We start from the raw sequence: 15,368 nt of genomic DNA on the forward strand, positions 1-15,368 counted from the left end.
TCAACCTCTTCCCACTTGTGTCTTGTTTTCTTATCTTTGCTTTTTTTTTTTTGTCGTCAGACTGGTTCATTTACACTAAAGTATTATTTTCATATATTTTCAATTAAATTTCATGTTTTACTAAACAATATTCTGAAGGAATAATCAAACTCAAGAGATCGAAGATAAGCTTTTTTAAAAAAACCTTGTTATCTAATCTTTACTGAAAAAGTATAACAGACAAATATGAACAAACAAGTAGAAAACTAGGAATGACCTAATCAAGGGATTTCAAATTTCAGTAGATATAGAGAGTAAATATTTACCATTTTGGTAAAAAAAAATATCTGACTTTAATGGGGAGGGGGAGAGAGAGAGAGGCAGTTCGTGGGGGTGGGGGTGGGGGTGGGGGGGTTTGATAATAAAATAAAAATCTTGGAGATATAATTAGAATTTGAGATCCGACCCCAAAGGTTTCTTTTTAGCATACGACAGGGAAAAGTGATATCAACCCTTCTCTCTCTCTCTCTTAAAAGGGTCTTCTTCGGTTATCTTTTTCAGATCTCCATCTCTCTCTCCCCTTTCACGGTAATACCTTCTCTCTTTCTAATTGAATCTTCGTGTGATGAACACTTATCTGCTTTCGATTGTTTGCTGCTTATAATATATATATATATATTCTTCTCCTTGTCTTTCTGAATCATTTGATCACCTCTCATCTATAAAGGTTTGATCTTTCTCTCTGTTTCAATCGGTTCGACTCTGCCTTAAAACGTTTGCTCTGTTCTGTATGTAATATTGAATCTGCTGTTCGTATGATCTGGTCTTTAACCATTAACAAGTTGATTACTTTTATGAATTAGATCCTTAAAGTTGAATCCGTTATATTTCACTCAGAATCCTCTGTTTTTCCCTCTCTGCATCAGGATCCTCTGTTTTTTTTGGTAGAAGATGGGTGTTGAGGTTGTAAACTTCGGTGGATTTGAGGTTGCTCCGGCTCCTTTCGAAGCGAAACCCGAAACCAACGGGAAGGTGGAGCAAGGCAAAGGAGATAAAGTCGCCATCAAGTCTGGTTCACACGGTGAGCCGCCAAAGAAAGCTGAAGAGAGTAGTAGCAGCAGCAAGATCTCCTCTGATGTACCAAAAGATGCAGCAGAAGAGTGGCCTGCGGCTAAGCAGATCCGCTCTTTCTACTTTGTAAAGTACCGTCGAAATGACGACCCCAAGATCAAAGCTAAGCTTGAGGTTGCTGATAAGGAGGTTGAGAAGCTGAACAAGGCTCGGAGCGCAGTTATTGAAGAGTTGAGAGCTAAGAAGGTAAGCTTCTTTTGCCTACTTAGAAGAAAATGTTGTTGTAGCGTTGACCTTCTTTTTTTCTTCTAATGATGCATTTAGGCGGAGAGATCCAAGTTATTTGACATGTTGGACCCGTTGAAGTCAGAGCGTCAAGGGTTCAACAACAAGTTTGATGAGAAAAGAAAAGAGATGGAACCTTTGCAGCAAGCACTTGGGAAGCTAAGGGGGAATGATGGTGGGAGTTCCCGTGGGCCTGTTATCTGTTCTTCCCAGGAAGAGCTCAACAGTATGGTAAGAATCTAATACTTGTTCTCACTTGAAGTGATCTTCGGTTTAATTCTCATTTGGTTGGTGGGTTGTGGAAAAAAAAATGTAGATATACAGCTACGAGTACAGGATTCAACATGAAAGCATTCCGTTGACCGAGGAGAAGCAGCTTCTTAAAGAGATCAGGCTGCTTGAAGGGACAAGAGACAAAGTCATTGCTAATGAGGCTATGAGAGCCAAGATCAAAGAAGCTATGGGTCATAAAGATGACATCCAAGGTCAAGTTAAGGTAATAAGAGAAGAGAAGTCATGGTTTTGGAGAGTGTACTCTTGGCTTCTTTGTTTAGTTTCATATGTGAATGCCTTTTTAATTGCAGTTAATGGGTGCTGGTTTGGATGGAGTGAAGAAGGAGAGGCAAGCGATATCAGCAAGGATCAATGAGCTGAGTGAGAAGGTGAAAGCAACTAAAGATGAGATTCAGGTGCTGGAGAATGAGCTCAAGACTGTGACTGAGAAGAGGGACAAAGCTTACTCAAACATTCGTGACCTTAAGAAGCAAAGCGTTGAGACGGTACAAACACACATAATACTCAAGAGCATGTTCTTGTGATGGAGAATGGTTTGCGACTCTTTTGTTTGTTTATATACAGAACTCAGGTTTTTACCAAGGCCGTAACGTGTTGAACAAAGCTAGAGAGTTGGCTGCGCAAAGGAACGTAGATGAGCTTGAGGCACTATCCAATGCGGAGGTTGAGAAGTTTGTCTCTCTCTGGTGCAGTAACAAGAACTTCAGAGAGGATTACGAGAAGAGACTCTTGGGGTCACTTGATGCTAGGCAGATGAGCCGAGATGGACGGATGAGGAACCCTGAAGAGAAGCCTCTTGTTGCTCGAGAGGCACCATCAGCAAAGGCAGCGCCTTCTGTAACCGAGGTTGTCCCTAAACCTAAGGCAAAACAGCAGCAGCCGAAGGAGGAGGAAGTTTCTGCACCTAAACCAGACGCTGCTCCTCCTGTTGCTCAGAAGGCTGAGAAAGCTAAAGAAGCAGTGAAAGGAAAGAAGAACGTTGTTGTTGATGATGATGATGAAGAAGAAGAAGTATATGGTCTTGGAAAGCCGCAGAAAGAAGAGGAAGAGGTAGATGAAGCTACGGTGAAAGAGATGAGAAAGCAAGAGGAGATTGCTAAAGCCAAGCTAGCCATGGAAAGGAAAAAGAAGCTGGCAGAGAAAGCCGCTGCTAAAGCTGCCATAAGAGCTCAAAAGGAAGCTGAGAAGAAAGAACAAAAGGTATCATATCAAATGCTCTTTGCCTTCTCTCTTTTCCATTCTAATATTCTTCTTTTTTTTGTGTGTTGCAGGAGCGAGAGAAGGCGGCCAAGAAGAAGACAGGAGGCAGCAACGCATACGAGGCCATCTCTGAGGAAGTTCCAGAAGCTTCTGAGGCTGAGAAGGAGGAGACTGAAGCTCCAGTGGAGGAGAAACCAAAGAAGGAAAAGAAAGTCTTGAAGGAGAAACCAATAAGAAACAGGATCCGCAATAGAGGAGGACCAGAAACACTCCCGAGACCAATGCTCAAGCGTAAGAAGCAGACTAACTACATGGTTTGGGCCGCTCCAGCTGCTGTTGTGGTACTAATGCTTCTTGTCTTGGGTTACTACTACGTTCTCTAGATCAAGGGAAGCTGCGTTTGCTGTAGTTTGGGATCTTCTTAAAGCTTTCTTTTGAGGATGAGACTCTTTAAAACTTATGTCTCATTTACATACTGAGTAGAGACTCTTCCCTTTTAAAATACTTCTTTACATTTCACTCTCTTTGTTGTTTTCTCTTCTTTTGTTGAGGCTTTTAACTTTGAAGTAAGAAAACTCTTTTTGTTACATCTTATAGCTGTGAGATAGTGTTCTTCTCGAGTTTTGATATATTTCTTTTGTCTTTTTACTGTGATAACAAATACCAAAAGATGAGATTATTAGTACGAGATCAACTCGAGCTTTCTTCTCGTTCCACCTTTGGAGAGTTTGCTTTACAAACTGACACGCTTGATCATAGTCCAGACAAGAACTAGTCTTTGCTTGAGGACACTTGGGAAGTGTAGTGAGAAGCCACCTGTTTCTCTCTCGACACTAACTCCATTCTCAGGCTCATATATATAATAGAGAGGGAGAGGGACTCAAATATTGATCTCAATGGCGGCTAAGTATTTAGCAAAGAGAATAACCATAAACATACACAGGACTGCTCCATCTTCTGCTAATAGAGGAATCATTACCATCACAGCCCTAGATACTTCTCATCCAACGTAAGTTCTTTTTGCTTCTAAGATGGATTGATGCGTATAAGAAGATTAAATAAAGAATCAATGAAGTTTTCATATTGTGATATCACTTGGTTCTTCCAAAACATTTACAGGGAAAGGACGGAGGAGAGAAGTCAAAGGGAGAGGGAATGGGGACAACTACAGATGGCAAGGCTCCGAATGTGACGATGAGTCATGCGGCTGACACATCCAAAGATGGGTTGAAACGAGCAGTAGATGTAGCAAACGAGGAGAGTGGAGATGCTAGCAAGCGGAAGAGTGGAGAGAATAGTGAAGGAAGTGAAGAGGATGTAGCTGTGGGTGATGATGGAACTGTTGAAGGCCAAAACCAGTCATCAGGATGAGAATATTACCAGAGATAAATGTTATGACATATATCAACTTATGTAGTAACCGTGGGGAGATGTAAGGAGAAACTGTACCTGTGTTGGGGTATATTCTCACCAGGCATATAGAGTATAACTTGTTTAATCCTTATATCTAGCAGTTCAAATACGTTTTACATTTCTTAATCTATGTGTTTAGCCAAGTACTCGCGAGTTGGAGATATATTCAATTTGTCTAATATATTAGTGTGATCCATTACATAATAAGAACATAATCAAACTCTCGTTGACCAAAAAAAGAAGAAGATTGAACTCTCATTGAATTCACTAGAGGCGGGCACAACACAGTACATGTGCATTGACAATACGACAGAAATAAACATATAAGGTTTTGGTCGATTTTTAGATTTCATTAGTCATGACACCTTCAAATCTCTGTCACGTCCTTATTTATCCGGAGGATAGCTTTATGCTTCAAGCCTTCACCATGCTTCTATGTCCGGTCCAGCCACAAACACAATGAATCTCAACAGATAACAAAACTTGCATAGCTTAAAATGTTCTCACCAGATCATGTGTGAAAGCACTTACAGGGAATCACTGTTCAAATATGTTTTCTGTTTGCAAAATGATATGATATCCTTGCCCCTAGTATACTCTTCAAAGATTTAATGAAATTTAGAGAAATAAACCAGAGATCAAGCACCTTAAATTGAATAGGGAGCTATACTCTTTAAAGATTTAAAGACAAATCAACCAAGAAATAATGTTCAGTTGCAGTAGAAATGATAATAGTCTCATCTTCCCTCTATTTATGGCTGCTGCTGCTGCTGCTTGTACTCTTCTTCTTCAGTAAATTTCCAAACTTCCGGAGCAAAGGTTTCTTCTTCTTCTGCTCTAGTTCCTTTGAGTGCAGACTCCCAGAATATTCTATATGTTCAGCTGAAGACAAGCCATTGCTTAACTGATCAAAGTTCTCACTGCCTTCTGCTTTTGATTCCTCTTCCTCTTCAGCAAACTCGTGATCTGACTCTCTCTCTGAAGACGCTTCTCTCTTTTCTATATGGTAGCCTTCCCCTTCAATTGAGTCTTTATCTTTCTCTCCTTCATCTTTGTGAGCTAACAAATGGACTGGTGTCTCACCATTCAAATGGTTATCAATGGCTTCCACTGGACTTTCTTGTACCTTTTGTTCTCCTGTACTGTGCTTGCCGTTTTCATCTGGTTTCTCTTCTTTTTCTAGCAACTTCGATAACTCTTCGATCTTCTTAACCGCGGAAGCCTCCCTGGCCTTCAGCTCAACGTTATCATGAATCACAGCCTGCAGCTCGGTTTCTTTGTCAAGCAGGATTGACAACTCCTCTATCTTCTTTGCCTTTGAAGCTTCCTGCACTCTAAGCTCTTCATTTTCTTGATGAAGTCTTTGAAACTCATTTTCCTTCTCAAGCCAACTCTGCTCGAGATGTAGCAGCTCATCAATCTTCTTTAAAGATGCATCCTCTTTGGCCTTAAGCTCCTCGTTCTCATGGAAAACACCCTGCAGCTCGTTCTCTTTATCAAGTAAACTCTGTTTAAGGTTTGTCAACTCTTCAATCTTCTGAACCAATGATGCAGCATTGGCCTTTAGCTCTTCATTCTCAATTACTGCAGTCTTGAGCTCGTTTTCTTTATCAATCAAACTTTGTTTAAGATCAGACAACTCCTCTATTGTTTTAAGCGATGAAGCCTCTTTGGATTTGAGCTCCTCGTTTTCGCAAAGGACATCGTGTAACTCGCTCTCTTTCACGAGCAAGGTTTTGTTTAGATTTGATAACTCTTCAATCTTCTTTTGGGATAGAGAGTCCTTGGCTTTAAGGTCCTCAATCTCACGGACCATTCTGTCAAGCTCATTTTCTTTATCAAGAAGAGACTCTTGCAGCTTAGCTAACTCTTCAATCTTCTTGAGGTATGCAGCCTCTCTTTCTCTAAGCTCTTCGTTTTCTTGAGTGGAAATGTGGAGTTTGATTTCTCTGGCAGCAACGTTGTCAGATACTTTTGACAACTCTTCAAGCTTCTTATGGTAAGAAGACTCCCTTTCTCTTAACTCTTCATTCTCCTTAACAGCTGACTGTAGTTTGGCTTCTTTCTCAGCTAATATCTCATTTGGCAATGACAACTCCTCGATCTTCTTGATGTATACAGCCTCCCTTTCTTCGAGCCCCGCGATTTCTTCAATGGTGCTCTGCAGTTTGGTTTCTTTGTCAGCCAAACTCACATTCACTGCTGACAGCTCTTCAATCTTCTTCAGATGAGCAATCTCTGTTCTTTTAAGCTCCTCAGCTTCTTGAACAATGGTCAATAGTTTGGTTTCTTTGTCAACCAAACTCTCATTTACTGCTGACAACTCTTCAATCTTCTTCAGACAAGCAATCTCTGTCCTTTTAAGCTCATCAGCTTCTTGAACAATGCTTAACAGTTTGGTTTCTTTGTCAACCAAACTCACATTCGCTGCTGACAAAGTTGCTGACAACTCCTCAATCTTCTTGAGATAATCAAGCTCCCTCCCTCTGAGCTCCTCCGCTTCTTGAATAATGCTCTGCAGTTTGGTTTCTTTGTCAACCAAGCTCATATTCGCTGCTGACAACTCTTCAATCTTCTTGAGGTAAATAAGCTCCCTCCCTTTGAGCTCCTCAGCTTCTTGAACAACGTTCAACAGTTTGGTTTCTTTGTCAGCCAAGCTCACATTCTCTGCTGACAACTCTTCAATCTTCTTGAGATACTCAAGCTCCCTCCCTCTGAGCTCCTCAGCTTCTTGGACAATGCTCAACAGTTTGGTTTCTTTGTCAAGCAAACTCAAATTCGCTGCTGACAACTCCTCAATCTTCTTGAGATAATCAAGCTCCCTCCCTCTGAGCTCCTCTGCTTCTTGAATAATGCTCTGCAGTTTTGTCTCTTTATCCACCAAGCTTTCATTTATCTTTGACAACTCATCTCCGAGCTTTTTGTTGTCTGCAGCAGCGCTCTTAAGTTCGTTTTCTTTCTCCAACAAACTTTCTTTAACTTTCACACTTTCAGCTTTGGCTTCTCCAACTCTTTCCTGCATATCCTTAAGCTCCTCCTCAAGTTCCTCAAGTTTCCTTTTCGTATTGGCTTCTTCCTCTTTTGCTGCCTTCACCTCATCTTCCTTAAGATTAAGCAAACTCTCCACCTTGCTAAGCTCTCCCTGCAGAGAGAACGTTTCATCTTCCGATTTCTTCACACAAGCCATCAAATGGAGTTCTCGCTGCTCCCACTCAGTCTTTGAACCAACAATCTCATCTTGACTCTTTCCTAAACTATTTTTCAGGCTATCGATTTCGTTTCTTGCATCTTCAAGCATTCTTTCATACTTCTCATTAGTCTCTTTAGCAGCCAGCTTCAAACTCTCAATCTGTGTTCCACAATGTTCAACCTCTGCTTGACATGTCAAGAGCCTCTCCTTAGCTTCCCTTGCTTCCACAGATACTTCCTGCAACTCCGAAGTTAAGCTTTCCATAGCTTTCTTGGTTTCCTCTTCTTCCTTCCTACAGCTCTCCAGCTCTGTCGCAAGCTCCGTCTTTTCATTCAGTAAGTTCTGAATATGTGATGTTGTAGTCTTTTCATTCTCCAAAGCTTCTTCTTGGGCGGTTGCAAGGTCAGCTTTCACTGACTCAACAAGCTTTTCAAGCTTAGAAGTTTCTTTGTTTAAAAAGAAAACTTGGCGTTGAGACTCCTGAAGATCTGTTTCCTGACTTGCAATCGTTGTTACCATGGACTCAATCTTTTCTTTCAACGCAGCATTGTCCAACTCTGCCTCATGAAGCGCATGACTGTTTTCTCCCAGCTGCTTCATAGCTGAATCTAAAGACTCTGAAGCAGACGTCTTCAACTTATTTGACTCTTCAACTTGTTTTTCAAGTTCATTCTTCAACTCAGCTGCTAAGCTATTAGCACATGATTCAACGATTTTAGCAGCTTCGAGGTCAACGTGGAGCTGCTCAATGCACTCTTCTTGATCCTTCAGCTTATTCTCTAAGATGCTAACATTCTCAAGCTCCCCTCTCAACATCTCAATCTCGGATTTCAGTTTAGACACAACCTCATCTCCTTCAGTAGCCTTCTTCTGTTCCTCAGAACTAACCAATGCCTTTAACTGACTTAACTCAGAAGAAAGAACCTCCACCTTCTCCGCCTGCATCTCAGCGATCTTGGTCGCTTCCTCTGCATGACTCAACGCCTTGTTTTTAGCGTCAGCAGTCATAGCCAACTCTTGTTGAACCCTGTGGAGCTCTTCTGTGGTGGAGAGAAGAGCTGAGATGTCTAAAGCATGCTGGCTTCTTACAGACTCAACCTCTTTCTTCCAAGAGATATCCTTTTCGTTATGAACCGCTTCAATCTCGGAACTCTCCTGAGCTGCTGCCAGTGCTTCTTTGAATTTCTCATTGGCTTCTTTGTTTAGCTTCTCAAAGCCTTTGAGATCACCGAGAGCTTTAGCTTTGTCTTTCTTGAGCACTGCTATTTGCTCGTTAGCTTTCCTCAAATCCTCCTGAATCTGTTTCAGTTGAGCTTGTAGCTCAGATCCTTTCCCTAACCGTGATTGAGACTTCTGAAACGCCAATAAAAATTATGATCAGTCTCTATAACATTGTCATCAAAACAAGAGAAGCTTCAATATGTCAAATGGATGGAGTTTGTTTTGACTTGCCTCAGGTGGAGTAGGGACTCTTGCAGTACGACGATCAGGAGTAGGCTTGGAGTTAGCAGATTGTGGGGAACGGTCTAGTGAGAGACGGGTCACAGAAGACGGAGAGCTGCCATCGGATTTAGTCACTGATGATTTAGTAAGTCTTGGTGGTGGAGGAGATGGTTTACTACGAGGAGTCTCCATTAAACCAGTTCTACAATATCATAAAGGTATAAGTACAATGTGACAATCACCATCAATGAACAAATAATGAAACAAACATCTCTATGGATCTAAATCCATAACTTAAGTAAGTGAAACAGGTTTCCAACTTGATGGCTTGCATTGCTATGATTAATGATTAGAGATCTAATTATCAAAAATCAAATTAAAAAAGAATCTAAAATGAATCCAAAAGCACATTATTTTTTCCACAGTACATGGAATGATCTGACAAGCTAAGAGAACACATATTGCAGAATCAGTGAATAATTTCAGAAGAAAAAACAAAGATGTCCAGAGAAAGTGACCCACATAGACACAACTACATTTCCGACAAAGAAAACAGAAGACAGCATCTCAGATCCAATTGCCTTAAAACTAGTATATGGTTGGTTCTGTAATGAAAATTAAAAATAAAAAGAGAAGGAAAGTTCCCCCACTTGGTTCTGGACGCCATTGTTGCCGAGGAAGAAGAACACCTTCAAAGCTTCAAAGGAGAAAAGAAAAATGGTGAGAAATGTTAGGGGGCAGCTAAATCTCCGGCATTGCAAGTGGGAGACTCTAAACAGAAACACCAGATCGATTAAGGTTTCGTCTTCACTGGGTCTGATTGCTTCTCCACAAAGTCTTCAACTTTTTTTTGTAGCAAAATTATTGGTAATGGGCAGAGTGGTGGTCACCCTCTTCCTCTCTCTCTCTCTCTCTCTCGTCTTTTTCTTTCATTTTCCCGGTTTCGTTTTTACAATTAAAAACAAAACAATTTGATAGTACAAAACAATATGAAATGACAGAAAGGACCATGGTGTAAAGTTTTGCATGTGTATTAATGAAATAAAGCAGTGTGTGTGTGTGTGTGGACCTAACAAATGTGAATGGACTTTGCTCATAATGTGGGTAGAGCAGAAAAATCTCAAATCTCCAGCGATCTGATTTTACAAGTCTAAGATCTATTTGGAGTCATCATGTGGGCTGCATGTGCCTTTCAATCATTTATTTTATTTGTATATATAAATAACAATAATTCAATCGTACAACTCATTGTTATTCTCTAATGCACTCATTTATTAGTGTGAAATGTTGGTAATTTATGCGTATCCTTTAGAGGCAGTTAGGCTGGAGTGTTTTTTTCTTGTTATGTTATGTAATGTTGTATCGATATTATTTTGTTTACTAATTAAAGTTATGGAACTGAAACCAATCAAACTGTTTTTTTTTTTTTGAAACACACCAATCAAACTGGTTTGAATTCTATTTTCGAACAATTTATCTTATAAATTTTACCCAGAAATCAATAATTTCAGTTTTTTTTTATAACCGTGGAAATCCGGCGACCGAAGTCAACCGACTAGTCCCACGAGATCCACAGCACTCCACGTATTCTTGCAATTTAACGCTAGTCCGGATGATCACACGGGGGTTCAAAGCCTGTTGGAGTTGTTGCTCCCTCAAGACCACTAGCCCACCACCGCGTGGTTAATAATAATAATAATAATAATTTCAGTTTTATTTCAACTTTTCGTTAAACTAATTTATACTTTTCTGCTAAATATACTTTCTCGCTCACTTATTTTAAAAATCAATTGTGAGAGCACACAATGAAGTAAGTAACAAATCATATTAAAAGTCATATCAAGTTACAAAAAAAAATATATATATATATATATATATATATTAAAAGTCATATATCATATACTAATTTGGAACTTAGATCACACGTCAAATTGTTTCGTTAAAGTTTTGTTCGTTTACGTTTATCGCCTAATCTTAGATGAGATTTCTCTTTCCCTTGTAATCGAATTGTAGCTCTTGATATTGTGTGTTCGAAATATATAAAATATTGTAGAGTTTCGAGAGTTCACGAACCTTTTTTTTAATATCATTTTTGGAAATTTGATTCTTTTAACTAATCGCCTAAGTGTAAATAGACGAATCAGACATTTGTCTTTATGATGATAAATGCATATATATACAGTGAGAAGAGACTATATATACTATAATAGTGATAATGTTACAAACTTACATACAAGAAATATTCCAATGTTTCCTCTAAATAAAAGAAGTCAATTGCAAAAGCACTAACTACTACATAAAACAACGTATCAATAACAAGCTAGAGAGCTTTGATCAAGTCGCGGACGCACTTGTGCACTTACTTTTTAATTTTTTCCAATAATTTACATAGTCATTTATGTAATGCCCCCAACCTCAAATATTAAACATAATGAAAATTTTATTGGGTTTTCTGCAAAAAAAACCCTCAATGTGATTTTTTTTTGCAAATTAATCCGCGAACTCAAAAACCCACGGGTCAACCCTCCAAGTGCCAGTCAAACCGCAATATAACCCTCGGCCATATTTATGTGTATTTGACTGTGTATAATTTTAACATTTTTTCAATACTAGGTCGTTTTGGTGCTAATTTTTTAATGAAAAAAATTTGTTGAACACCACCTTCATTGTGCATTTACGCAAGCTCCCATGTCCGAGAAAAACAAGGTCATTTCGTTTTAGAAATCTATATAATTGCGTTTGTTAAGTAAACAAATATATTTGTTGGCCGAGATGGTTATATAGCATGCACATGGTATTTAAGGTTCAAATTTCAAACCACGAGTTCAACAAATTTTTTTCATTAAAAAATTAGCGCCAAAACGACCTAGTATTGAAAAAATGTTAAAATTATACACAGTCAAATACACATAAATACGGCCGAGGGTTATATTGCGGTTTGACTGGCACTTGGAGGGTTGACCCGTGAGTTTTTGAGTTCGCGGATTAATTTGCAAAAAAAAACCACATTGAGGGTTTTTTTGCAGAAAACCCAATTTTATTTGTGCCCCCATCTAATATCATCTTCGATCCGCCTCACCCAACATCGGTTTGAACACCAAAACTCTTAAGTTAGAAGTTATATGACGAGGCCCGTCTCAATAGTAAATTGGTCATGAACTGAAGAAAAATTGAATTTGTTTTAAAGAAAAGAAGAAATATTAGAGTTATTTTCCTTAAATATATATTTTTTTAAATCAAATCTTGAAAGATTGTAATGGATCTTGTGCAAATGTGCTCCCAGCACACACACAAAGACGGACATGTATGTGACCTAGTCAGCTCAACTGCGTCCTGAACTCCCTGGTTCCTTGTTGACCAACCACACTGGGTGCAATCTTAGCATTCAAATCTCCCATTCCCTCCAAATTAGTCACACCTTTCAAAATATCGTGTAAAGATCTTTGATGTGTATGTGTCTCCAGCATTACATGTCAATTGGCACGCACGGAGACATGGCCGGCTGAATAGAGGAGACAAATGGTGTGATCGTCCCGGACCCAAGCCCGTAGAGTTTCAAGAGTTCACGAAACTTTTTTTTTTAATATCATTTTTGGAATTTGATTCTTTTAACTAATCGCCTAAGTGTAAATAGACGAATCAGACATTTGTCTTTATGATGATAAATGCATATATATACAGTGAGAAGAGACTATATACTATAATACTGATAATGTTACAAACCTGCATACAAGAAATATTCCAATGTTTCCTCTAAATAAAAGAAGTCAATTGCAAAAGCACTAACTACTACATAAAACAACGTATCAATAACAAGCTAGAGAGCTTTTGATCAAGTCGCGGACGCACTTGTGCACTTACGGGGCACTTGCCCCCATCTCTTTTTATTTTTTTTCCAATCATTTACATAGTCATTTATGTAATGCCCCCGACCTCAAATATTAAACATAATGAAAATTTTATTTGTGCCCTCATCTAATATCATCTTCGATCCGCCCCACCCAACATCGGTTTGAACACCAGAACTCTTAAGTTAGAAGTCATATGACCAGGCCCGTCTCAATAGTAAATTGGTCCTGAACTGAAGAAAAATTGGATTTTTTTTTGAAGAAAAGAAGAAAAATTAGAGTCATTTTCCTTAAATATTTTTTTTAAACCAAATCTTAAAAGATTGTAATGGATCCTGTGCAAATGTGCTCCCAGCACACACACAAAGACGAACATGCATGTGACCTAGTCAGCTCAACTGCGTCTTGAACTCTAACCCTGGTTCCTTGTCGAACAACCACACTGGGTGCAATCTTAGCATCCAAATCTCCCATTCCTTCCAAATTAGTCACACCTCTCAAAATACCTGATACATTAAAATTGGATCTTTGTCTACTGTCAAGTTAACAGTGTAGTTGTAATATCTTTATATTCAAATCCAGAGGACCAGTTCACACTTTATCTTTATGAGATTAAAATTTAGCTAAAACGAAGTTGGGGTTTTCAAAGAAGTAAATAACGTAAGAACAAGTAACATGATTAAGTTGTTTTGAATTGATTTAATGGCGCTAGTCTAGGGTTTCTTCTTCAGGTATGGAAATCGCATGCCAAACAATTATTCAAGTCCAGTTTATAACAAGTCTAAACTCGGATCACTCAGGTTGAATCAACCCACTCTCGTGGTATTGATTCCTTTGCAAATCGGTCTTGATGCCTAAACTCTCGTTTTGATCAAGACGTGATAGCAAGCTTTAGAGATCAAGTCCGATATGTTCACAATACACCCTAATATCTACTCTCACTGACTAGGGATGCAAAGCTCATTCAAATCATATCAAGTTATCAATTAACGGCTAGCTATATTGATTAACCATAATTCATGCACTAAGTGATCGGTTCAATGCAAGCAATAAGAACAGATATGAATGTAGACAATCTTAAGATGACTTATTTATGCTTCAGCTTACGAATCCAAAACCCTAGAACCCTAAACTAACTCGGTGACTACTCAGACATAACACAAGAACAGAGAAGCATGATATTTCTTAATAATACTGCATATAATACTGCATATAATAGATCAAAGAAATCAGAGAGTTCATGATAATCTTCTCTATCAGATAGATGAGGCCTTCTCCCTTACAAGTAGCAAATCGCTAAAATCAAAGCTCTCTCAGGTCTTTTCTTGCGTAAAAACTAAGGTAGGTCTAAAATAATAAATATGAGACTGTATATATGGGAGCCACAGGCGGCTATGGGAAAGAAATAAGAAATCTAGGGCAAATCCCAAAATATTTGGAAACTTCCTTTTTTATCTCTGTCGCTGGAGCAGGCACTCAGGCTGCTCCGGTCGATTGTTCTGCGCGAAAGACTCCAATTCATACTTTTTTCTCTTCTTTTCCTCTAGCTGGTCCATTTCCCATCCAATGCAACTCTAGACATGTTATGACTCGAAAATAGACTAAAAAGACTCGATAAAGCCTTGAAAACTATTAGTAAGACATACATATAATGTGCCAAAAACACAATATATCAACTCCCCCAGAATTAGATCCTTGTTTGTCCTAAAACAAAATCAAGTACCAAGAACCGAGAGAAAGGTTTGAAAGTGTGGAAACTCGCCTATTCTCAGCAACCATACAATAACCACGAATCTCAGAACCATATAAGCAGTTTAGCTAAAACGACACATCCTTACCAAGAACCCCACTGACTGCTGTTCAAAATGGCTCCATACTCTGTATCTCATACCTGCCAAAGTTAAAACCTTCCAGACAAAACTCCTTATATTCAATTAAGAGTAGCGTGAGCTTCTTATCATAGGCATTAGATAGGGTAACAGTTTAGGTATGAAACATGCATTTTTGTGTTTAAGTGGAGCTAATCAGTGTTTAGGGGTTACCAATTTTCGTAGAGGATGCAGGATATCACGCAAAATTGCAAGAGAGGATAGATCCATTGATGTCCACAACTTCTACTCATTTTTGCGTGTTCTTCTTTAGGAACGGTCGCTCTGATCTGCATGGTCCTCCTCTCTTCACTTTATACTCCTTCTAATTTACCAGTGGCGTCTGCTTTTTCTTAAGAACCTTCTCCTTCTTCATCACCTTATTCTGAAGTTCCAGGGAATAATCGTAACCTTGAGTTGAAAAGGAGCACTTGATCCTTAGGTTGAAAGTTGCGGCTGATGATCCTCTTGTCATGGTAGGCCTTAGTTCGCTCCTTGTAGATCTTAGAGCTTTCATAGGCGAGATGCCTAATTTCCTCCAGCTCGTGAATCTGCATGGATCGTCTCTCTGCTGTTCGTTTATGTCGAAGTTGAGTAACTTTACAGCCCAAGCTGCCTTGTACTCCAACTCAACCGGCATGTGACAAGCCTTACCGTACACCAGATTGTAGGGAGTAGTCCTAATTGGTGTTTTGTAGGCTGTTATGTAAGCCCAGAGAGCGTTGTCTAGCTTGAGTGACCAATCCTTGCGACTTGTGTTAACTGTTTTCTGCAGGA

General features: G+C 39.2%; 2 protein-coding genes and 1 pseudogene across 3 annotated transcripts; 2 read left to right on the plus strand and 1 right to left on the minus strand.

Annotated features, from left to right (window-relative positions):
- The first annotated feature begins 374 nt into the window (after positions 1-374).
- On the plus strand, positions 375-3,418 carry LOC106414344 (proton pump-interactor 1-like). 2 transcript variants are annotated; one of them, XM_013855014.3, is made up of 7 exons: positions 375-567; positions 906-1,296; positions 1,375-1,566; positions 1,652-1,831; positions 1,920-2,114; positions 2,194-2,829; positions 2,901-3,418. In XM_013855014.3, exons 2-7 carry the CDS (start codon positions 931-933, stop codon positions 3,210-3,212), a joined length of 1,881 nt encoding a protein of 626 aa, XP_013710468.1. In that variant the 5' UTR covers positions 375-567; positions 906-930; the 3' UTR covers positions 3,213-3,418. The 2 variants fall into 2 exon arrangements, with proteins under 2 accessions (XP_013710468.1, XP_048621751.1); XM_048765794.1 differs by having other exon boundaries at positions 564-706.
- Positions 3,419-3,622: 204 nt separating this feature from the next.
- On the plus strand, positions 3,623-4,418 carry LOC106414345 (annotated as a pseudogene).
- A 451-nt stretch (positions 4,419-4,869) lies between these two features.
- LOC106414343 (putative WEB family protein At1g65010, chloroplastic) lies at positions 4,870-9,816 on the minus strand. Its single transcript, XM_013855013.3, has 3 exons — positions 9,526-9,816; positions 8,885-9,077; positions 4,870-8,785 (listed from the first exon to the last, which is right to left on the minus strand). Exons 1-3 carry the CDS (start codon positions 9,540-9,542, stop codon positions 4,991-4,993), a joined length of 4,005 nt encoding a protein of 1,334 aa, XP_013710467.1. The 5' UTR covers positions 9,543-9,816; the 3' UTR covers positions 4,870-4,990.
- Between the last annotated feature and the right edge of the window lie 5,552 nt (positions 9,817-15,368).

This window comes from Brassica napus, chromosome C8, assembly GCF_020379485.1.
Source record: "Brassica napus cultivar Da-Ae chromosome C8, Da-Ae, whole genome shotgun sequence".
In the NCBI taxonomy this organism is placed as follows: domain Eukaryota; kingdom Viridiplantae; phylum Streptophyta; class Magnoliopsida; order Brassicales; family Brassicaceae; genus Brassica; species Brassica napus.